Source organism: Haemorhous mexicanus, chromosome 1 (assembly GCF_027477595.1).
Source record: "Haemorhous mexicanus isolate bHaeMex1 chromosome 1, bHaeMex1.pri, whole genome shotgun sequence".
Classification (NCBI taxonomy): domain Eukaryota; kingdom Metazoa; phylum Chordata; class Aves; order Passeriformes; family Fringillidae; genus Haemorhous; species Haemorhous mexicanus.
In genome coordinates this window covers 123,512,611-123,537,482 of record NC_082341.1, presented here as the reverse complement: position 1 = coordinate 123,537,482, position 24,872 = coordinate 123,512,611, and the positions used below count along the sequence as shown (strand labels likewise).

The window sequence follows — 24,872 nt, the reverse complement described above, 5'->3', positions numbered from 1 at the left end:
TGCTGCCAGCTGGGTAAAGGGTATCTCTGTGTGGTCCCTGTGTGAGGGCACTTTGTAAGAGTGGCAGGAGAATGTTTGAGGGAAGTGGAAGATGCAAAGGGAAAAAGACACAAGAGGATAAGGAAGGAGACTGTGTGTGCATGCACAGCTGTAAGTCCCAGGATGTTGTCTGCATTGAACAGGTCCTTTAAAAGTGATTTCTCAAGCCCAGCGCAATGCCTCCACCTCCTCTGCTACTTCGCAGCACCACAGCATCTTGCTTCACATCCGTCCCACACCAACTGTCATCTCCCTTATCCTCTTCCATGAAGGGGTGAACTGTCTGACCCTCTCCCTGAAAAGACAAGTCCCATCAACCAGGCAAGGACAGCTTGAGCAGGTAAGGACTGCTCCCCTTGCTTCTGCTCCCAGCAATAGCTTGAAGCAACACATCCCCTCCAAACCAAGGCTGACTAGGCTTACACACTTTGCTGTATTCTGGTTTTGCACACCAGAATAATGACAGCAGGCAGGGAAAAGAAGAGATGTTTACATTATTACAGAAGAAAAAACAAAAAGAGAAAAAGAAAATAATGGCATTCATATATCAAGCCAGTGCCTTTCCCATGACAGCACTCAGGCTTAGCATTGGAGCCAAGGTATTGTTAGCTGGCCAGGTAATGCTAAAGGAATGAAATCATTCTTATTTTTGCCAAGAAGTAAGGCCATCCTGTCTCTTAAATAGGGAAGAAATAGGAAGAGCTCTATACCAAATTAGTGAAATTCTCAGGATTGGAAGAATTTGGGGTTTTAGTAGAAAATTTTTTAGAATGTGAGTAGTGCTTTGCTCCCCCACAAGGAAAAGTTTCTTGGTCAACACAGCCTGAGGTGTAAGGTGTGGAGGAAGGTAGGCTGTCTGCTCCTTACTGTGTCAGGAGAGCCTGCAGCAAAATGCCTGGATATGAGGGAATAGCCACGCTGATTTAATCTTCAAAGCCAGTAAATGAAGCCTGGTTTTCTCTCATTTCCCCACCTACCTCTTTTATAAGTTTATCTGCCTTGGCAGCTGAGTATATGTTTTTATTTTCTTTTTGTCTTAACCTGTCTTGCATTAAGTATGATTTCAGTGTAATTGGATACTAATGACTTGTTCCTTGCCAAAGGATGTGGTAAAACTCCACGTAGAGCTTGGGGCACCTTACCAGCACTCTGGCTTGCCAGCTTGTTCTCCATGATATCCAGAGCAATGTGTGCAGATATCCAGAGCACTGTGTGCAGATATCCACAGCATTGTGTGCAAACATCCACAGCAATGTCCCTTCCTTCAGCTGCAGCCCCCATGCTCTCTCCTGGCCAAGAGTCAGGCAAGGAGAAGTATAGAAGCATTCTAGAAATGTATTACCCCTTCTCATTTCTAGCTCTTACATGTATTCACTCCCTTATTTGTCCACTAGCCTGATTTCCCAGCTCTGGCTCCAGCTTTCTTTAGGCATCTGGAGTGTTTGCTACAACCAAGGCTTTGTCTCAAACCATTAGTTTTGGCTGTACCCTGTCTATGGCTCAAGCAGGGCCCACCTCACTGGGTCCTGCTTTCAGAATTGCCAGACACCACATTGCAGCTGTTTTGGAATGCAGCACATGCTGCATTAGGCAAAATGGATCAGCCTTGTTTGCTCAGAGAAATTCTCTTGGAACTACATGGAAACCCAAGAAATTATCCTTCTCAAACATCATTCTTCATCCCATCACTGCAGGAGGGGTAGCATCCCTGGGATCTCTAAGCTCATACATGGAAGCCCTCTATCCTGCCTAGCCTGGGCATGCAGTGGATCATCTCTCTCGCTGCCAACTGGAGGAATAGGTATGAGTCCAAGATGCCCAAGCAGAAAAAGGCAACACCTCCACCCCTGCAAACTCCTGTTTGCAATTACACCCTTCCTGTTGTTATACACCCACCACCCATTTGGACACACTCACCCCCTTTCATTCACTTTGTGGTTTTTCTGGTTAATTCAGGGGAAAATAAAACATTTGCAAGAGAGAAGCTATTTGCAAGTCTTTGCTTCTGAAGGATCTGCTCCTCCCAGTTTATCCCCCTGCACTAGCCTGAGGCAGTCAGGAATAATTTGGCCTCATCTTCACTACCCACCTTACTGGCACCTCACAAAGTAAAGTGAGCAAGGACGAAAATGAAGAGAGATTGGACTGAATAAGAGGTCTAAAGTGAGCTGTCTGTGGACACAGACAGTGGCTCTGCCTCTCACCTACTGAATACATTCCCCACTTCTCACTCCTTGTTCCCACTCCATGCCTTTTTCTTCATTACCTCAGCACAACACTCCTCCTCCAGGCTGCAGTTTGGCAAGCACCTGCAAGAGGCTGAGCTGCCCTGGCCAGCAGGGTAGAGCAGCCTGGGCTTCTCACGCAAGGTCTGGTCCCCTTATTAGCACCATCTGAGCTGATTCACTTCACTGACCATTGGAAAATTACCCACCTTGTTGGATCGTCATGGTGACTCAGGTGCCTGGAGTGCCCACAGACAACTGTAGCTAGGTCAAGGCAAGCTCTGTACTTCAGAGCCATGGAGAAGAGGGGAACAGAAGTGGGATCTCTCTACTTTGGACTAAAGAGCTGCCAAACTGGCTCATCCTCCTTTCAAACTTCATCCTCAACTTCCTTATTGTTACCCAGAACATAATTAATACCTTCAGTACCCCAGAAGAGAATCCATTACTTGAAGGAGCACTCACAAGCAAGTCAAGCCAAAAGCCATCACCACAGTAGTCAGGCAAAGTCACTGCTGCCAGGAAGGTACAGTAGCAATGCATGTTCAAATAGGGTTGTGGTAATTAACATCTGACTCCAACAGCTCCCAACATTTTCTGTAGCAGCAGGTTGCATGAATCCCATCCTGCTTCTAAGGAATGGGAAAAAGTGCCATCATGTTCTTTCCCAAGCTCCCTAATGTACAACGCTGGTTAACTGGTTTGGTTTTCATTGGCCTAATGAAACTAGGGCTGAATATGCAGAGGTTTTTTTTTTCCAGTATCCTGGCTCTCTCTGGTACAGACCTGTCTATGAAAGCCTGAATGGATAACTGTCATGCCAGAACTCAAACATCAAACAAAGGCTACCACAGGAACGAAGCTTGCAGCTTACTGACCTCGAGTTATTATCAGTGGTGGATCAACACATTTGACTGCCGCAAGGTAAGCAAAGGGCTCAGTAAAGCAGGCAGCAAGTGTCAGCAAGAGGTCCAGAAGCTGAATCCAAAATGTCATAAATCACCATCTCTTATTGGAAAAGAAAAATCTATTTTGCGTGTGATTGATGAGTAAAAACTGGAAAACAAGTTCTGTGACCTTGTGGCCTTTGTGGAGCATATCAAGTGACCAAGACCTCGCCACCTCTGTGAAGCACGAGTGTGATGCACTGCAGGAATTCAGAAGCAAAGCCTGTTCAGACAGTTCAAAGAGCATCATCTCTAGCAGCTGAGCTGCAGGAAAAAATTATGGGGTAGAGACCAAGAGTAATTCAGAGGTCAGGGCAGGAACCAACATGTGGACGTGAGTCAGGTGTGTTGTAACAGGAGAGGCATTGATGTGACAGTGGCGTGAGGGCTCCCTGGAAGATGAGGTGCTGAAGCTGACTACCTTCAGAGATGCCCTTATCCCTCGGAGCAGATCAGCTCTGTGTCAGTCCCTGCTCTCCAGGCCCTGTCTGTCTGATCTGGGGTCCTTCTCGGAGGACGTGGAGTGAAGGCTTGTCTGCTTTGGAACTATGGAAACAGCAGATTCCTGTTCCTTCTCCCACCAGCAGAGATTCCTCCTCCAGACACCGTGGGAACAGGCAGACTGTGCTGGCCCAAACGGCTGCTAGGGGCAGGGAGACAACAGTTTATGAGTGAAGGGGCATGACACATCTGCCACAATTTGGGAACTGGATGACATGATGATGTTTTTCCTGTTTTCCTTTCAGCATTGATATTGGAGCAGGTGACACAATGGGACTTATTCTCAGCTTGCACTTGCAAAGATTCTCCTCACAGTGAAGCAATATCAGGTATGGAGCTTGGACACAGATATTGGGCAACCTCTGCATTTTGGTGGTGCTAGGCATTAGGAGAAGTGTCCTCTAGGTCCCTTTGGAAGTCTACAGGGCCGCCCTCATGTTGACCAAAGAACAGCTGGGGGCCAGTGGCGCAATGGATAACGCGTCTGACTACGGATCAGAAGATTGTAGGTTCGACTCCTACCTGGCTCGTTCTTTTCAGTTTTACACTCTTACGCTCTTTCTCGCCCTCCTAACCCCGGTCTTCCCCTAGTTCCCACCCATCCTCCCTGAGCATAAGTGGAGGGGAAACTAAGCTTGGGTAATTAAAAACAAACTCCAAAAATCTCAACAACCAAGCAGTTTAAAAGCTGGAGAAGTGATTTTGTGTTCATTTATTTTGATACTCACACATCCTGCTCATTCTGCTTGAGAATTTTCAATTAGGTCAACTCCACCTCCAAACAGACTTATTTTTGAAAAGATTTTATTACATGGATCTTTCCCAACCCCCCTGGGAACTTTCAATATTCACATCTATTCCCAGCATCTTCCAGTTTTCCACTGTTGCACTCCAGTTTGGCTGACCCTGGAGGATGCTCATTTATCCAACTCCTCCTGCTGAAACGAGGCAGGTGAATGTGCCAAGGAGATAAAAATCATGTCTAAGTGCCCAGGATGTGAGGTGGGAGAGCTGCTGATAGCTGGGTAACCCTGAAATCCCACTTAGATCAGGTGAAGAGTAGGTACAAAAGGAAGTATGTGTTTACAATATTCAAAATAAATACACTGACAAAGAGCTCCTCAGAAAAGGAATAATAAAGTTTCAGGTACTAACAAAATCAGGAAAGTGCTTTGTTGTTTCCAGTGGTTTCCCACCTTTGCAAACAGCAGAACGTCTTGGTATGTGCCACATATCTCAGACTGCATCCATCAGGAAGCACCTTGTTGTGCAGGAACATTTTCACCATATCTCCTTTGAAATCCAGGCAGACTGAAACTTTTTGCCCTCATACTCCCATGAGATTTATTCTGTTTTCCCTTTCTCCAGCAAAAGGGACAACTTTTGTTTGAAATACAAACAAACCTTTTCTTACAAGACAGGACCTGAAAATTTCCTTTCTGTTGCAGCAGGTGTCCTCCCTGTACCCATCAGGCAATTTAAAATCCCCTAATCCCTTGTTTGCCTGAAGCGCCCACCAACCCAGTGTATCAGAGTGAAATGTTGTATGATTGGGGTTTTTATGATCTCTGGCATCTTCCATTATTAAATGATACAAATGATTGAACAGACTGTACACACAGAGCTCGTTATTGGCCCTTGCTGGAGACCAGATACAAAAATATTTATACACTTGCAGGTGACTGTCAGTATTAACTTGCACCTAAATGAGGTATTTCACAGATTACACTATAAAGCAAGCACTGAATAGTTTGCTTCTGTAGTGGAAAACATTTAGTACCTTTAGATCCATGAGCATGTCCTACAAGACTGGGAAGCTGAGCCAAACAGTCACATGAATGTAACAGGCTGTAGTTCAAGAGGCAGAAAAGGTGCTTAGCATAAAGTAAGTCCTGAGACCAGGACATTTTGTGAGGGTTTTTGGTTTTGTTTTTTTCTTTCCTGGCTTTCATTATCCTTCAGGAGTATTACACTTTTACACAGAAATGCATGTCAATTCTTTCTGAGTGGGTGGGAGAGAAAAAATATCTTAGCGGTGGAGACAGAGGGAGAAAGGAGATGATCCCTTCTCTTGAAGAAAGTCTGTCTGTGCTTTTATTTTGGAAGCTATCCTTTAGGAGAAGTGAAAAGAGTTGCCATCGAATCAGTGAAAAGGAACAAAGGAGTTTAGAGACGTTTATATAGGATGGGGTGAATCTTGGGAATAAAATAAATCTTTGGCCCTAAAGAGAGTCTGTGCCCTGTCCCACACTAGGGAATGGCACAGGGATGTGCTTTTGGATTGTGGATTCAGATTTGACTGCTAGTGAGTATGAAGTTGTGTGGATTACAGACAGCTAAGGAAATGGATGCCTTTCCTCAGTTTGTGCTCACTGAGATGCCTCTGTTCTCTAAAAGGCAAGTTTTCATGCCTGAGACAGTTTTCTCATGGGACAGTTCCTGAGAGGGATACACTGCACCATGCTGGAGGAGAAGGGAAGAAAAGGTTGTTGTTGGTGTCAGTGTGCGTGTCCATACACATGCACAAAACCACACTAATGAATGAAGGGGTATTGGGGGCCAGGGACGAAATGCACAAAGAGAAGCAGTGTGCAGGTCTGACTCCTCCCGAGCTTCATAAATCTGTTTCCCTGCTGATAATCTTGCTTGTACTATATTCCCACAGAGAGTGGGTCTTCCTTGCTCTCATATCTGAAATCTACCCCAGAGAAACACTCCCACTCAGAGAGAAGACTCACCCGGGGTTCTGTTGAAGGAGAAAACTTCACTTCCATTCTCCCCTTGCTATGTAGACAGATTTGGACACTTTCAGACACGTCTACTCTCTCCAAGCCAGGAGCTGCTGCCAAGCATGTTTCTCTGCACCCCACGTAGCACCTGTAATGGAAAAGAAGACTTGAAGGGAAAAGGAACAATAGAACACAGGAGAGAAAAAAGCAGAGTATGAGTGCTGGCTCTCCTATTAACTATGTCCTAAGCAAGCCCATGTCAGTCTGCATCAAACCCCTTCCATGGAAAGACCTCTATGACCCCTCTCCCTCTGCTCCACATTCTGCTGGAACATCCCATGTCACCATTTTTGGCACATCCAAAGGACCAAACATCACATCTGTTGCCTTAAGTCAACAGACAGTGGAGGACTTTAATCCACTCCTATCAGCCAGGGTGCTCACAGCCCTCCTTTGTAAGGATTATCTGCCATCACAGAAAGCCCAATCGTGGCATCACATAAAGCAACATGCAAAATGAGGAGAGGCTGTCCTCAGTGGAACACAAAGGATCACCATGGGAAAGAAGACCTAACAAAACTAGCTAAGACTGAACTAAATTAACTTTTTATTTTTATTTATTATTTTATTAATTATTTTTGGTTTCACATAGGAGAATGCCAAATATGTATTATTAAACTGAGAGGGGATCTCATTAAATCATCTAAGTGGGTGCCATGAGGATGGTGCCAGACTCTTTTCAGCAGTGCCCAGTGACAGGACAAGGAGCAATGTCCATAAACTAAAGCACCAGAAATTCCAGCTCAACATGAGGAAGAACTTTTTTACACTGAGGGCGGCAGAGCACTGGGACAGGCTGCTGAGGGTGGTAATGGAATTTCCTTCTCTGGAGACATCCAAAACCCACCTGGATGCATTCCTGTGTAAACTGCTCTAGGTGACTCTACCTCAGCAGGGGGGTCTCCGGAGGTCCCGTCCAATCCTAACAATTCTGTGATCACGATAATATATTATTTATTAAATCTCATTAAATAATAATTAATAATAGTTTTATTAAACATAATAATCACTAGTATTTTATGGAAAACACCAAGGCACTTCCAAGAGCATCGCTACAAGATGCATATCAGTATTTACTGCATATACTCTTATATGCGATCTCTTTGCGGTGTTTTCTCTTTTTTGTTTCCCCTCAGGAGTGAATAAAAAAAGGTGAATTGCTTGTGCAGCACGCATGTTTGTAAACGGCTCTAGGAGCGTCTTCCTGAGCTGGAGCGATCCCGCTCTCCTGTCCCAGAAAAAAAATTCGGATGTCTCCTTCGAGCCGGAATCGAACCAGCGACCTAAGGATTCCCGCGGGGCGCAGCCACTACAGTCCTCCGCTCTACCAGCTGAGCTATCGAAGGGACATGGTCACCGCCCCCCAGCGGCCGCACAAGGCACCGCCCCGCCCCGCCCCGCGCGCAGTTCTGCGCATGCTCCTGGCAGCCTCGGCCCTTACCGGGGCGAGAGACGGGAAGCGGGTTCGGTGACTGGGCCGGAGCTGTGTCAGGGAGTCACCTAATGGCGTAATGGCCTTTACCTACCCTGCTAACTACGAATGTGGAGAGTGGAAGTTTGACTCCGCCTGCGCCGTGTATTTTTTTGCACAGCTGTGTGTCGTGAAGCAAAAGCAGGGCCCTTCAGCAGCACACACACATTGCTTCCAAGTGTTACCTGCACTCATGAGCTACTGCAGTTTTTTATTCATACTACCAGGAATCACTTCTTCTGGGACATGTGAATCCACACACTGCTGCATCCAGTACCATGGGCACAGGAAAGGCATGGAGCGAGTCCAGAGGAGGGACACCAAATGATCAGAGGGTAGAAGCAACTCTCCTGTGAAGTCAGGCTGAGAGAATTTTGGTTGTTCAGCCTGGAGATGGCTCCCAGGAGACCTCAGGGCACTTTCCTGTACCTAAAGGAGTTCCAACAGAGCTGGAGAGGGATTTTTCCATGAGCATGTAGTAACAGGACAAAGGGTAATGGTTTTGAACTCAAAGAGGGTGGGCTCAGACTGGATATAAGGAAAAAAAAATTTACAGTGGGTTTCATGAAAACACTGGAAGAAGTTGCCTGGAAAGGTGGCAAATGTCCCCTCCCTGAAAACATTCAAGGTCTCGGCTTCTGAGCAACCTTATTGAGCTGAAGATATCCAGTGTCCCTACTCACTGCAGGAAGGTTGGAAGTAGGTGACCTTTACAGATCCCTTTCAACCCAAACCATTCTGATTCCATAAGTGGCTACTCTGAAGCTAAGGTGTGCTCTTCAGTCTAAACGTTGGGAATGCCTTCCTCGCCTCTCCTGCTTGCAAGCTTTTCTTCATACACTGCATAGCCTTTATGTAAATGCAAAAAGTTTGGGTTTTGTTGCAAAATCACACACTTTTCATGCAACTACACAACACAGATCTTCTTGCACCTCGGAAGACTTAGAATGTAAACAACATCCTAATCACAGCAACGTTGCCTGCTGCCTTCAGAGACCTCGTGGTTGTTTTCTTTGATGTCCTCTGTGGGAGTAACCACAGAATGTCAGGCCATTGTGGAGTACCCTGCTCCTCTCCCACGGCCAGAAGGTTACTCCCACATGTAATGTAATGGTGTGTTAATCGGGTTAATTTGGAAAAAAAAAATTGAAAAATTTAAGCCTACGGTGGTGTTTTGCTTTGGAAAACACAGCACCACCAGGCAGACAAATGGGGTTAAATCATAGAATTTTAAAGGGTTGGAAGGGACCTTACAGATCATTTGGTCCTAACCCACCTGTCAGGGACAGGGACACCTCCCACCAAGACATGCTTGTCGTGTTCAGGCTTTATCAGGCCTTGCTCAAGGCCTAATCCTGCCTGGTCCTGAACACTGCCAGAGCTGGGACCCCCACAGCCTCTCTGGGAAACCTGCTGCAGTGCCTCACTAGTCTGATAGCAAAAAATTTCTTCCTGATCTCTAATCGGAATTTCCCCTCTCGTTTTGTACCTGTAACTCCCTGTCCTGTCACTCCAGTACCTGACGAAGTCAGGATGATGAGATCAGATGAGAAAAAAAAAAGAGAAATCAAAAGGAAAGAGAAATCTAAGAAGCCAGGATGGTGAGATCAGAAGGCAAACCATGACCCCTTCAACGCACCATCACGGCTGAGAACAGGAAAAAAACAAATGCGAGCCAGGCAGGAGTCGAACCTACAATCTTCTGATCCGTAGTCAGACGCGTTATCCATTGCGCCACTGGCCCCGCATGTATGCAAGCTTCCCCCGTTGTCCTGTATAGCCAAAACCGAGGGCGCGGCGCGTCCCCCGACACCCCCGGGTATCCCCCACGGCCCGGATCCCGCCCCGCCCTTCCGGCAGAGGGCGCTCCCGGCGTTCCCGCCCTGCCCCGTGACCGGCCGTAGGGCCCGCCCGAAGGCACTGCGTGCTGCGCATGCGCGGGGCGGGCCGGCCATGGTCTTGGTGCATGGCGGCGACGTGACTCGCAGGTCCCTTCGATAGCTCAGCTGGTAGAGCGGAGGACTGTAGCGGTTGCGCCCCACGGGAATCCTTAGGTCGCTGGTTCGATTCCGGCTCGAAGGAGACGTAAAACTTTTTTTCTGTTTTTCTTCCTTCTATGCAAAGATGCTTTTAAGCAACTGTCTCTTTAGCCTTTTGCAGATACGATTGCTTTTCTAGACGTGTTCCGGCCGCATCGCAAACCGAGCCTGTGCGCTGTATCTCACTCTCAGGAGCGACTGATCCTGCGGGTGCAGAGAATGCCGGGCCTAATGCAGGACTGCCAACACCTCCTGAATTTCTAAAGGAAAACGAGATGTGTGTTCATACTCCAACGTGCCACAAAGCAAGTCAGTGCAGGAGGATACCGGCTAGATCCCTTTGTCTCATCGCAGTTAATTAGGATGTTGAAATTCTGAAGGTCATTTTTCCAAGTCTCCTCTTCTCTCTTCCAAATGTCTAGACACTGTTTTTACAGTGTATCTGTATACACTGCCACAAGAGGAACACATTTTCTTATCCAGCCAACTGACGTGTTCAAGTCCAGGCTGGACAGGACACATCCCTGCCCATGGCTGGGGGTTGGAACTGAATTATATTTAAGGGCCCTTCCTACCCAATTCATTCCAAGATTAGCATGTATTGATGCTCTTCCTTAGTTGAAAATTCTGTGTCCTTACGGGGTCTGTCTATCATAGGTGTCAGCTACCACACAGTTGTCCCGTCTTACTGCCTTCCCAGCCCTGGGATGGGTGAAACTGGCCCGAAGGACTGAGTGCTCTTCTACAAAACTCTCTACCTATTCATCTCTCAAAGTGAAAGGAGAAGCCAGATGTGATGAGGGAGCTGACTTCAGTTTGTGGAGGGAAGGAAGGGGGTTGTGGTCATCTGTGGTCTTTCTCACTGGTTTGTAACAGCACACTCTTTTCTCTTCTACAGGAAATAATAACATAGGGAAAAAATCAATAATTTTAACTGTGCTCAGTTTAGCATGCTTCTTCAATTATTTTTAATTGTTTTATTCTACAAAGAGGCAGAGATGTAATTTTTTTTGACTGAAACATATTGATATTCATTCTTATACAAGGTAGGCAATCAAATTAAGGGACATACAATTATATTTGAAGTTTTTTGTATTAAGCATTGTGGCTTATCCCACAAATTTGTTCTGGGGAGTAAAAGTGCACAAACTACCTAAATAACTAGTTACATGGTGGTATGCCTAAATTGTCTATGCTGCCTTTTCTGTTTGGTGTTTTGAGTGAATCTGGGTATGTGTTAATATCTAAGCACACAAAGGAACAGATCTTTGAGGATACATACAGCCAAAACAGCTGCCCCTTGTCCATTTTTCAAATGCTTGGGCTTTTGTGGTCACAGAGGCTGGATACCAACCTAGTGACAAATATTCCTGTCTCGTAGCATGCCCAGATTATCTGGCACTCTGTGCTGGCTCTTGAACAGATGCAAAACCCCAGAGTGAGGTGCTGGATGTCTCAGAGTATCTGCTGTCGTCCTCAACAGCACCATGGTTCCCCTCTCTGCACACACCTTTTGCTGGGGGAAATTGTTCCTTAGAGATGTTGATTCCAGTGAAACGACTGTGTTACATCACTTTGTCACTGATGATTTCTTTTACAAGCATTCTGCATTAAGTAAAGGATTTAAAATGTGAGGCCATGGCTCTGGCTGCTTTGCATGGGCGGGCACATCTGCTGCAATCCAAGAGCTAGTTCCTCTTCGGGGAAACCCTGAGCTGTCATTTGACACTTGCCAGGGAGCAGAGCCATAACTTGGGCCAGCTGTCTCAACAGCTTCTCTAGCTGTTACTGGAATGAAGTTGTTGATAGTGTGGCAAGGTAAAGGGAGTGCTATAATTCATACATACAACTTTTATTAGTCAGTGATTGACAGACAAGGTAGATTTGAATACATGGACGTTTACATATAAATAAATGTTGCAAAACAGAGAAAAAAAATCTGGAATCTGTAAATTTTAAGATTTCTAGGTGTGCAACTGAACTGTACATAAAAGCAGATAATGTTAGCATGTGTTTATGTTAGGAACTTTTCTGAAAAGCAAACAGAGTAAAATCCCATTGAAGAGCTAAGTCCTGAAATCCTTTATCATTCTCTCTCCACCTGTCCTCAGAATAGCTGATCTTCACATCAATGAGAGACACAAATGCTCTGGTACTTTAAACTAAGTTACCCATTTGAAATTAAACCATGAATTCAGACACTCAGATCTTTAAGCTGCAACTCCTGGACAACCCCCTCAGAGGCTTGGTCACTGGTTCCTTCTGAGATTTTTTGCTAACTGACATGCTACCTAATGCGTTGTGGCTCTTCTGTAGAGAACCCTGTGTCTGTAAAACATGCAGCAGCTTGTCCATCTTTGCTTCACACTGTGAGATCAAGTCATAAATCTTTCCCAAGAAAAGGCTCTCATTTAGAAACTGTAAATAAGAACCACATGACTTGCAGTGCATCTCAAGCCCATGGAGAAAATTTTATTGTTTTTGGTGAACTTTGGCTCTGGCCCGCTAGACCCATCAGAGGTGTTGCATGTGAAAAAATTCCCCAATTGCTTCTGCTATTATGGGATTTACTTCTTCCTCCCTGGCTTTAGGCCTGCTCTGTAGCTGTTGTTGAAAGCAAGGGTGCAATTCCTGGTGACTTCCATGGGAAAAGTAGGATGGATTTCACATGGGAAAGGATTCCACACATAAAACATAACTTTACACCAGACTTTTTTCCCAGTGCCTCTTTCAGCTCTCTGCTGGAAACAGTCACTAGGTAACATTTAGACATTTTCACACTAAATTTCTCTACCAGACAGCGAAACCCAGGAATTACTTCACCTGAAGATTTGTTATGTACTATGTGCTCTCCCTACTCCTTCACTGGGGATAACATCCTACGCCAGAACAAACACCCTGAAAAGGGGCATGGTGGAGAAAGCCAAAAGAGGAGTGCCAAGTCTCTGGGCTCTGCCCATCTCACAGCACCCCAGTGCTGTCTGATCCATCCCCCTGATGGGAAGATGAGAAGCACTCGGCTGCCCCTGGAAAGACAAGCCTCTGGGCTCATGTCTCCTCAGTGGCAGGATGGTGGCACCAGCCCCTTCTCCTGGCACCGCTGGGTTGGATGGGCACATCCTCAGTGGGCAGGTAGGATGGGGGTCAGGAATTATGTACGCACAAGTGGTTTCCAAAATCATTGCAACTGAGGACAAAGAGGAGCCTGTGGGTAGGAGGGAAACGAGTGCCTGTGCACTCTGGCCATGCCAGCATCTTCCCTCTTTTCTGAAGCAGAAATCCAGGGCCATTTGTGAGGGCAATGTGCATGCTGGCTGTCCCCAGTGCCTGCATCCAGAGAACAGATAATTTGAACAGGAAGTAATGGTCATGAAAATATCCTTGCGTTATGGGACTTTTAAAGAAACATTGAAAGTAGTATGTCTTGACTTTGGAGTTACAGCTGGTTCTATAAAACACATTCTTTTCCCAATATATTTAGCTGAATGACGTGATGTCAAAGGTGAGAATAGAAGGAAGATAATAATGTTTCACAACTGCAGGATCCAATTTTAAGCAAGGGAACAACACTTTCAGATAGTTATATATTCACAAGTCTGTATAATTTAGTGGAACACTGTGACCCCCTTTAGACCACAGCATGCAAAAATAGCAAATACACAGAACTGACAATGATTGATGTAAAATGATCAATAAGGAGAAATTCTGCTGCCTCAGGCTTAAGCTACTACATCAAATCAGTGAGGTGCTAAGGTTAAGATTTAAGAGGTATTCCTTTAGCTCTTACAAATTAGTGGCCTAAGTTCTTCATGCTTCCTTTAGCCATGCCCACATGTGTCCCCACTGATTTGTGCAGTGGTGCACCTGAACATACACTTCATTCCTGCCTCTTTATTTAAAATCATGCCATGTGCTCTTAAAGCCCCTGTGCCTGGCACAGAAGGGAGGTTTCAGTCTTACCCCAATGAGCTGCTGAGGAGGACGGTCACTCCTTTGCTGCATGCTTTCCCTGCCAAGTCCTTGCTGCTCCCACAGCCCCAGTACCTGTGCTGGTGTGATGGCTCCCAGCCCAGTGCCAGCAGGGCAGTAGGGCCACAAGCCAAGGGCACGGTACAGTAAGCCAGCTGGCAGAAAGCTGTTGGCTGGGAACCAAAAGGAGGAGCTTTGCCACAGACCTGTGGGAGGAGGAGAGAGGCTCGGGGACAGCCCTGGGTTTGTCTCACGGATTTGCAGCATTTGCTGGAGAAGACAACAGAGCCTATGTGTGCTTCTGGATGAGACTCCTGGATTTGGAGTGACCTGCACTGTAACAACCATCAGAAAAATCTCCCAGTACTTTGTCTTGGCTCAGGATTTATAATTGCCAGAGCTGGGTCCCAGCAAGCCACTAGCTGCCCTCCAAAGAGCACTTCTTCTCTGGGAAGGAGAGCCCCGTCTGTCTTGCTTACTACTTTCTCTCTGAGACCTGCTAAAGAGCACTTCTGGGGGTCCCTGACAGGAGTGTTTCCCATCCAGCAAAACTGCTGCATGCAAGGAAAGTTCCTGGGGCAGGGAGAGACAGCCAGTGTGTCCATAAAGGGACTCAAGAATGTGTCTGGGAGGTGAAACTACAGATGCATGCAGGGAGAATACCAGTTGTATCAAAGGGAACACTATTAGAGGGAAAGACAATTTGAAGATTTGAGAGACCAGCATGCTCTGTGCAGGCCATGGGTATCTCCCTACACAGTGCAGGTATCAACCTATTGGAAGTAGCATAGAGCGACATTCTGCCTTGGTAGGAAATCACTCTCAGGTTACTTTTTATTAGCTTAAAGACTGCTATGAACACAGGCTGCAGAACTTATCAGGCGTTTTTCTCACTGTGAGACTCAGTGAGAAGCCCAGCAGGTCCCTGGCGTGCCCTAGGACTCTGTGCGATAGCTCCGATGGCTGTCCCCAATCAGTTGTGTCTTCTCAGTGACGTTAGTCGGCTGAAGCGTAATAGGAGTTTCTCCATCTAAATTGGAGAGGACAAAAAAGATTACTTTAAGAACCTTCACTTGCTACCAAACTCAAATTTCTTGTTAGCACCACAACATTTCATTTGCTCTTCTGGTTACAGCTTAATTTGGTTTCACAGACAGCTGTGTGGGTACCAACAAGGTGACATTGCCCACACCAAGCCTACAAATGTTCTTCCTCCTAGTTCTCATACAATGGCAGATTTCTGGGTGTTGCTGCTGCTGTCAGACTGGACATTTGCTGTTCCTGGTGCTTTGCAGAGCTTGCAGGCTAAAGGTTCCTGCCTGTTCTAATAGCAAGTGCTTGTTCCTACAAATGGCTGAATATAATCAGTGCTGTTGTGAGTCAGCAAGCCCTAACCTTGACATTGTTTGTGAGAATGGGACAGAAATGAGTCTTGAAGAAGGCAGAGTTAACAGTAAAGAAAGAGGAGAGTTAAAAGGAAAAATGCGTGAGCAGTAATAGTAATACACTTGAGAGGAGAGAAATAATATACATCCTGAGAGCCAGCTAGTTAAATAAAAATGTTGACTTTAATTTAAAGTCTTATGTAATGTAAATGCAATAGGACTCTGGGAATTACTATTTTAATGAACTTGGAACTGCCAAAACTTCATATTATCACTTTATAAATCCTTACTGCTGTGTACTTTCTCACTCCGTGCAATTTTGTGTTTGCTTTTCCAATATATCTATTAAAAATGCATTTATTATAGAGTGGAGGAAAGTAGAAGTGAAGTCTTTACAGAGTTCCTTGATGGCTACTGTGTTCCATCTGATAAAGAATAAGGTTTAGTAAGTGCAGTAAGACAGATTCTTCTGGGCCTCTTTCCAACCCACATGTTTTTTGGAGGGAGGGAAGTACTCAAGTCTCAGAGACTGACTTTTACAAGTTCAGCCATCTTAGTGAAATGTTTCGTATGAAAGCTTTGGACTGTCTATATCCTGATACTAAGAGAGTGTTCACAGTAATCAAATACAAATTATGACTTTTTTTGCCAAATGACCAAATGTTCAGGGAAAAAATCTCATCTGACATTTCCTTCTGTTTACATGACAGTTGATGGGATGAATCATGGGCAAAAGATGTAATGTACAGGAGTAACTTAACCCAGAGCAGGAATCTAATTGCATGCCATACGGCTTCCACTCGGTGGGGGTAGAACAACTTTGACTCTGTCAAGGTGAAAGGCAAGAATGATTAAATGCCAAGCAGCTTCTCTGTATGGGCAATTCCATATTTAGACACAAGGTCAAAGACAGACGTGTTTCATAACTTCTAAAAGTATGTGAGTAATTAATGCTTTGAGCTCAGCTCAGGCTCATATTTGTTTGGCAGTTCCAATCCATTTTTAAGTTGCTTTGTGTTTTCTAGATTTTTGAGCAGCATTCTCTCCCACCCACTTCTGCCTCCAAGTTGTTCATTTTCGGGAAGATTGTTGATGGAGGGCAGAGATTAGCAGTTCATTTTGCTGTGATACCCAGGTGTGCAACAGGAGAACAGGACCCACTGCAAATCTGTCGCGTTGCCTCCAGCTGATCTGCAGACAGCTCTTAGCTGACACCCTCACCAAGCATTTTGCTGCTTGCACCCTTCTAAGATTTATTATAGGGTTTTTTAGCAGAACAGGGACCCATAGCATAATAAACTGCACAAATATAGTCTGCTAATGGCAAGCTGCAGAATGGAGGTGAGGCAGAATTCACAGTTTAAACTGCCTTCTATAGATAGCTCCTGCTCACTGTTCGCCTACATTTGTATCATATGGAGTGTGGAGGAGACAATGAAGTGATAAAAACTTTTTGCTTCTGAGTTGGGAAAGTATTTTTCTACTCAGGTTCTTTTATTCTTGTCCTTTTTTTTCTCTCCCAGAATTCATTTTCTGTAAAATAAAAGTTGGTCTAGAAATGCCTTTCTTTGTTCTTACAACGATAACTGAACAGGAGAGAACAGACCTGCCAAACTGCTTTGAGTGCATCATTACAGCCTGAAGTACAAAGGCAATCCAAATTCCAATGCCACCTCCTCCGGGAACACAAAAGTTAACAGAAATTTTGCCATCAAGTTCAGTGGAAGCAAAATCTGTCAACCTGCCCCATGTGTGTGGGAAAGTGATGAAGTGTTGCACGTGCCTGTGCTGCAGACAAGCAAGTGATACTTTCCTCTGCTAGTGCATTTTGACAGGTTCCCTGTAACATCATGGCATGATACCATAGATTACCTTATTTTGCACCCTTCTAATGTCATGTTTGATCTGAGACACTAAAAAATGTCATCTTTAAAATGTAATAGCCCAAACATAACATTTAATTTTTGGTCTTCTGCTCTATATTAGGTCAGAGTCTTCTGGTACAAATCAATAGTTATGAGGAGAAATCCTTGTAAGCTAAGTATGTGCCAGGGCTTGCAAGCCCCTAATTTCCTTTAGTTCTGACGGTCATCTTACCCCTGGAAATACATGCTGTAAAACGAGGCTCTCAAGGGTGACACTGACCTAGCTGAGCACTAGAACAAGTGACATTTATTTGACTAAAACCTTATTCTAGAGGAATATAAATTCCCCTAGAAATTATACTTTTCTAGAGAAATGGCATATCAACAGAATGAAGCCTTTGGCATGATTGTGTTGATTTAGGTGGCAACTCACTTTGCTCTTACATTTTAGGGAATGGATCACTGAATCTTTGGCCTCATGCCTCTTTCTTTTTCACTAATAATTATGTTTTATGGTATGTTAGTCTGAGGAATGAAATAAACTCTTTAAAACCATAGTTTTGTTAATGAGAAATGTGAGGAACTGAAAAATTATCATAGTTGTGTCAGTTTGAGAGTAGAAGTCTAAATCTCAACTCCTTTGGGCAGTACAGCCAGCAACAGGCAGCTCCCACTGAGCACAACTGCTAAGGGCTCAGTCTCAGAGCTTTGTAGCTTCAGGAATTTTGATGATTTATCAATGATGCATTCCTCAGAAAAGCAATGACTGATTAAAAAATATCTGGATAGTTTTTAGTGTGGCCTTGGCTTGAAAAATCTACATTTTGACCTCAGTGAGAAGTTCTGGTTAGAAATACTGTAGATGCTGGGGACAGCAGGAAGCAAAGAAATTAATTACTAGCTGGAATGCTCAGTCTGTGCTCAGAGGGCATGCAAAGAACTTGGATCCTAATAGAATCTCCTCTTCCAAAATTAAATCTGCTGCACAAGTAATTCTGAATTACACAGTTTCTTTCTGAATTACATACAGGAACATTTCTATTATTTACCTAAAAGAAGGCATGAGTATTAATTTCCATGGCCCAACATTCAAAAATGCACAGTCTTTGCTATTCTAAAAGTCAGCTGTGTCTTTCTGGCCAGCATGTCTGAAGCTGGGATGACAAGGAAAGGAGGAAGGGATCTTGTTGTCATTCTTTTTTTTTTTTTTTTTCCTAAATGCATAGCCTGTTTTCCTTTCAGCTGCAGAAAAGATGCTCATGTTACTCTTTGTCATAAAGCTTTTATTTTTATTCCTTATAGGTTGATCTTTTTTAAAATAAAGAGAACTCTGCTTTACTGAGACTTGCTGGTTTTGATTAGGAGGAAAATGTACCAAGACTGAAGAGGAGGGTAGAACAGGGATAAAGATCTAGTTTTCTTTGGACCCTACCTATGTATTTAATACTGTATTCCAAATACTTAAAACATGAAAATCCATGTTATTTCTTTCAGACTGGTACTTTGCTAAGCATTTAAAATTAATTTTTAAAATTGGTCTCAGTGGGACTCGGTGGGAGTAAAGGGATGTCAAGGGGGCCTAAAATTAAAGAATACCAATACCTTCTGGTACCTGTGCCGGAAGGAAAGAGCAATTTCTTTTCTACCACTGGGGAATTTTGTTCTGGATTTTGAGGGAGAATTAAAATAAATATAAACCAAATTAAAAATAAACAAATGAAGAAAACCAGCAGAAATTAAACATTCTGATTCTTCAAAGGTCCATCCTTCTACTTTAGACTTGGCTTTGGTATCAGAGACTCATGAAGAACAAGACCCATTTTAGATTTGCACTTTTCAGGTGCCTAATGTTGTAAAAGTTATTAGATTTGTCTCAAGGTATTGTGGTTATAAAGTTTTCACTAGTAATTTTTATTGCCTTTTCAGAGACTGATTAAGTATGATCAATTTTTAAGCTGTGTTTACCTTGATATGCCTCTAGGCAAAATCAGTTTAAAAACACCACCACACGTTGGCATAGCAGTTATAAAAATAGCATTTGTTTCAACTACTACAAGTGTTTTGTTACATATTTATGGAAGGGTAAATTTGTGTGAAAAGTTGGGGGAAAAAATTTTCTTACTGCTAAGGGAACATGACATTTGCAATCTGGCAGTGCTATTTTAAGCATAATAAGCATAATAAACAGTATAAGAATAAGAATATAACAGTATAAGAATATAACAGTATAAGATCTTCCATAACAATGGAAGAGAAAAAGAGTGAGCTGACTTCTTAGGTCCTTCCTCATAAAAAACCTGTAAACTTAATCATAATTTATATAAATTTGCATCTGAAAAGTGTCTTCAGTCCTTCCCTGGTACCTTGGGTTCTTATTGCTGGAGCAAGGGTCACTGCATCTCTCACCCTGTATATATCTATCCAGTTTGAGATGTTTCTGCTTCCCCTGAATATGAAGGCAAAACTGCCCCTCTTCAGCACATTGGGACAGGACTCTTGGTTCAGGGCATGTATCCCATACTAGTGCCAAACTAGGAAATCACCTCCATCATCCCTTGGCAGAGCCAAAACCTGAACATGCAGCTTGGAGAATGGAGCAAAGCCAAAAAAAGAAGCTGACCTGCTGTGAAGGTCATTCTGCTGCCACAGGCCCATGTTCCTGGCTCCTAAGTTTCCTGTTCCTCTTGCCCCTAAGTTAGCACTTGCTTGCTCCACCATGAAGCACACCAGAGAATGAAATGGGCCAGGAACTACAGACATTTTTGAGAGGATTAGTTTACACCTGGATTTTATCCAAGGCCTGAGTAAGGTAGAATTGCTACTGCAGAAGAGAGTGAGAAGCTTAGGGGCTGGATGGGAGAGGGACAGGACCATGGCAGCTCCCATGCATACTCCCCTGGGTTACTGGACAACCTCACTGTAGGAAACTTGGCATTTTTTCTTGAAGCCCTCTCTTGAAAGGATACAGTATCCACCACAAGCAGGAATAAATTTTACACAGCTAAAGTCTGTATGAGACCTTATTCAGGCCAATCAGATGTGACAGGCACCAGTCCAGCAGAGCCTATTGTATGAGTGTAGGATCTAGGATATGAAGGAATGTGGTCATGGGGGCTAGAGGGTGAACATTGTCTCTTAAAATGAGCCCTAAGACATTTATTGTGTGTGTGTCTGATAAGAGATACAGGAGATTTTTAGTTGTAAGTGCCACAAGTTTGGTTTTGCATTAATACATAATTTGGGAGGTTTGCTAGGTTGTGGTCTTAGCTAGAGTGACTTGGCATGTCTCCACTGAAGTCTGGAAGCAGCCTCAGCATTGTGAGCAGAACATCTGGACTACAGGATTTAAAGATTGTTTTGAACAGCTTTGCCACACGGTAAGCCCCTACAATACACACCTCTTTCCATGTCGTTCTTAATTTGCTCTTCCAAATCTTCTGGAGACACACAGAACTCCTGCTGTTCCCCCTCGGGTGCCTTCGGTTTGCACTTTCCACAGCAGCAGTTGAAGCAGCAGCAGAGGCAGCAGCAGAGGTAGCAGCCAGTCAGCAAACCACAGACCGCAAACAGGCCCTGGGTTAAACACAGCAGGATGAAAGTCCTGTTAGCAGTGACCTTCCTCAAACTCGTGGCTGTCTCTTACACCTGAAGGCAGAACTCTGGTTCCTAAGTGCTTGGCACTCAGAGGAGTCCACCTGCTGTCCCAGTGCCTGAATGAGGGCCAGATCTTCCAAAGCCCTCCTTGCCCACTACCTCCTATTTGTCACTAAGGACCAAATCCACAAAGAAGACACCAACCAACAGGCCCCCACATGCTCAATGTTTGAAAGTCTGTTGTTCTGCTGATGGCCCTCAGAAAAACCCTCCAGGCAGTATGCAAAACTCCACCCACCTTAACGTGACTCATTTCCATCTTTAAAATGATTCATTTGCCCAAGATCATTTTTGCAAACACTTATTTACTGGCAAGCTCTTGTCAATAACAAAGCTGAGAGAAAAAGAAACAAAGACCCAGATGCATCCCACATAATTTTGGGCACTGAAATGAGGCATCCAGTTTAGGACTGGATGTCGCTGCTGTGACTCCCCACACAGTCAAAGAGAAGTTAAAAGCCCTTCCAGGGGAAGGTTCAGCCATAAGAGTATTTGAATTGCCCATTGTAGGTGTCTCTCTCCCCCATTAGCCTGTGCAGGACCACACAGGTGACATCTCCTAAATTAAAATCCTCAGACTATGGTTTCTTGATCTGGGGACTCAGCAAGAAGTTCCCACCTTTGATCACTCTTATCCCCATGGCACAAAGCATAGAGGATTCAGGAGAGCCAACACCATTGCCTGGGGCCAAGACTAGAGATCCTGGAAAGAGTCAAGAGTCAGAAAATTTAAATTTACAGAGCTTTCTTCCTTCAGACGAAGTCATTGCCTGGGTTCACAGCACAGCACCCCAGATGTTCAAGTGTGTGCTGCATCACAGCAATGGACATGTAGGAGGGGAACCTTTAGTCTGGCATTGCCAGTCTGTGCTCCACAGGGACATGACAGCAGCCTGGCTCCTGACCCAAGGTAGATCCAGGACTACATGGAGATGTTTGTGACACAGAAGAAATCTCCATGGACATCTCTTCATGGACACAGTTGTATAAGAGCAAAGGAAAACCAGTGACATTCCTGGAAAGCAAATCAAAGCTGATATGTAGAAATAAACAAAAAGAGGGTAGATTTAGATTGGATATTTGGGAGGAATTTTTAATTGTGAGGCTGGTAAGGCACTGGAACAGGTTTTCCTGAGAAGTTATGAGTGCCCCATTGCTGGAGGTGTTGCAGACCAGGGTGAATCGATCTCTGAGCAACCTGGTCTAGTGGGATGTCTCTCTGAACATGGCAGGGGGCTTAGAACTGGATGATCTCTAAGGTCCCTTCCAAGCAAACCATTCTATGATTCTCTGAATGTGTGGGTAAAAGCAGCACAGCTTTGTGGCTACCAGGTATATAGGGATTGGAGGTACAGCCAGGCTTCAGCATTGCAGTTTTCCAGTCTGCCAAGTATTTGTCATGTTCCTAAGACAACATGCTGCTTGAGGAAGAAAGTAAGTACAAATGTCAGGATATTGTCAAAATCAGACAATGGAGCTATGAAGATAATATTATACATGCATGTCTGAGCTAATGTTAATGAGGGCTGGCTGGAGCACCTTTGAATGTAGTAAGACTATTTATATGCCTAATTTTAATATAAGCATGTGTCTAGAGTGAGCAAGGTGCTTTTAAATGAAAAGGACTCAGACTTTTTGTCATAAATCGCTTTCCTTCTAATGGACACCTGAAACAGTGCCATAATTCCCAAAGTAAGTTATCTGACTGTTTATCATTTATGCCGTTATGAAGAATAAATCACCACAATGTATAGAATGAAAAAATAAAACAGAATGAAAGTGTGTAGAGGGAAAAACACATTGAGTTTATTCACAATACCTTAAATGTTTCAATATTTCTTGTGCTTATATTATCATAGTTGTTAAATCCAAAATCAGTTTATTTATGTTATCAATGAACTGTCTTCATGGTAGAGGGTGAATTGGTTTTTTGCTAAAACAGCTAAAAAAACAACCTCTATGCCTGCCAGTGGAGAAGCAATTTGAGTTCCCATTACACGTCTGTATGTTCCCAGTTTAATATGCCTGCTAAAAAGTCTAGCACTCTCAAAAAGAACAGTAATTTTTATTTTTCATTTCTCCTTTCATTTGAGTTTCCTTACTGCTAATGATAACACTCCTTGCAACTGTCAGATTTTCCCAGTATGAATGTGCTGGGAGGAGGAATGTGTGCAGTCAGTGAGGAAGATAACAAGCCAAGGCTCTGGTCCCTACTGCCCTCCACCAGAATGGAGTAAATCAGGAGTCCAGAGGTCATCTGCAGATGATGCCTCAGACTCAACTAGTATTATGATGACCAATATAAAAATTTCAAATTGATCCTCCATCAACCAAACTAAGTAACAAAACCATGCAAAACCACTTGGTGGGCCCTTTATACTTCGGAGGTGGTGGGTTTTGGGTTGGGGGAGACAGAGAGGGACCACCTGTGATAATCCTCAAATGACTCTATATGCATATTTTAAATTTTTTTGTAAAAAATTCTTGAAAACCAGGAAGCAGTGATTACTTTGCTCTTCAGCATGTCTTGTCTCACCTCTGGGATACAGCTTGCTTGAAGCAATCCTCACATTTCTCCTTTAGTTGTTAGGGACTTATGAGCTTCTCTCTACTCCCCACTGCTCTCTTTATGAGTCAAAGCCACAGTGGTTATTTCTGTACCTGATTTTATGGCCCCAGAGGATTTTATACTCAATAAAATCTCCATTAAAGATCACCAAATAAAAGAAAAATAGAAATTAAAAAAAAGAGAAAGAAACAGTGAAGAAAATATTTTTTGCCAAAAACTGTTAAAGGAGTCCACACTGTTGCCCTCTCAGTGCTGAGGCCACCTAACTGTGACAAAGAGGCAGAAGAAGAGGGTGGACAGCAAAGACAAGGGGGAATGATCCATCAGGAGATGACAGCAGCTATGGTGGGGTGTCCAGCCTGCAGCAGGAGGCAGCTACAGCAGCTGCAAGCAGATAGCCTCCAAACAGCTTCTGAGGGGCAGTACCTTTGCAAGTTTAAATCTAACACCAGTACTTTATTCATTGGTTTCATGCACTGTTCTGCATTTGAGCAGCTTCTGCCTCATCCTGATTCAGAAGTCAAATCATAGCTTCTAAGACCGCCAAAGTGCCCAAGTGACTTCCCAGCTTAAAAGGGGAATGTGGGGCAATGCAGCACTGGCCTGTTCCTTGCCAAACAGAGAATTCTGTGTTTCACAGTTCTCAGATAAAAACTGTCATCACATTGCTTCAAGCAGTACAGATCATCTTCCTGTGTATTCTGTCACAGTCCAGCAGAGCGCTTTCCTGTGCTGCTGTGTCTGGAGACAGGTGGGATGGAAACTGTGTGGATTTTGCATATTTGCAATTCTGTTTGTTGCATATCTGTCACATTTCAGTATTTGCGGAAACACTTGAATTTGATACATGCACACATCAGAGGATACCAGTGTGATAAGGGAGCAAATGAACCCAAATCCTTCCTGACTAGAACAGCCCATTATGTGTTTTTTATTGAGCAATATGCAGGGTTTTGGTGTATCATTCTCTTCCTGTCCTACTCACTTCCTCCATTCCACTCTCCTAACCTTTTCTTTTAGTTCCTTTCTCTCACTCCATCACCAAGGCACATATGTAATGCCATAATCACAGTGTTATGTATTATTATTGCTTACTTACGTTGTGTACTATATATAGCAAAAAAGACAGCTAAATTTGTACCTTAATAATTAATTAATTGGTTGTCACATAAATGGGACTTCTTGTGTTTGAATAATGAGTCATTGTTATTTAGTCATAACAGAAAAGAAAGTCAAAATTAACCTGGAGCACTAGATTCAAAACTAATTAATGTCTGAAAGTGTTACAAAACATGTACTATAATTATATGCCAGGTTAAAAAAAAGGACAAAACTTTCTATATTAGCAGTAGTCTGAGCTTATGTTACATTCTGCCACCGTCAATTTTCCAGATAATTTTGTTTTATAAAGTTTTTAGT

The 24,872-nt window shown here is 43.9% G+C and overlaps 1 protein-coding gene and 4 non-coding genes across 5 annotated transcripts in view; 2 read left to right on the top strand and 3 right to left on the bottom strand.

Annotated features, from left to right (window-relative positions):
* DNAJC5B (DnaJ heat shock protein family (Hsp40) member C5 beta) overlaps nucleotides 1-24,872 on the bottom strand; it is a 57,665-nt gene that overhangs the window by 2,566 nt on the left and 30,227 nt on the right. Inside the window, exons 5-8 of the mRNA XM_059861480.1 lie at nucleotides 20,629-20,803; nucleotides 13,972-15,010; nucleotides 9,669-10,903; nucleotides 6,451-6,589 (exon numbers count right to left, since the gene is read on the bottom strand). Of these exons, the coding sequence (XP_059717463.1) occupies nucleotides 14,916-15,010; nucleotides 20,629-20,803 (270 nt within the window). The 3' untranslated portion in view covers nucleotides 6,451-6,589; nucleotides 9,669-10,903; nucleotides 13,972-14,915. The remainder of the gene's footprint in view (nucleotides 1-6,450; nucleotides 6,590-9,668; nucleotides 10,904-13,971; nucleotides 15,011-20,628; nucleotides 20,804-24,872) is intronic.
* TRNAR-ACG (transfer RNA arginine (anticodon ACG)) lies at nucleotides 4,170-4,242 on the top strand. The gene has a single exon. It is a non-coding gene; the product is annotated as a tRNA-Arg (tRNA).
* On the bottom strand, nucleotides 7,757-7,847 carry TRNAY-GUA (transfer RNA tyrosine (anticodon GUA)). The gene is given in 2 exon segments: nucleotides 7,757-7,792; nucleotides 7,811-7,847. It is a non-coding gene; the product is annotated as a tRNA-Tyr (tRNA).
* TRNAR-ACG (transfer RNA arginine (anticodon ACG)) lies at nucleotides 9,644-9,716 on the bottom strand. The gene has a single exon. It is a non-coding gene; the product is annotated as a tRNA-Arg (tRNA).
* Nucleotides 9,964-10,054, top strand: TRNAY-GUA (transfer RNA tyrosine (anticodon GUA)). Its single transcript is given in 2 exon segments — nucleotides 9,964-10,000; nucleotides 10,019-10,054. It is a non-coding gene; the product is annotated as a tRNA-Tyr (tRNA).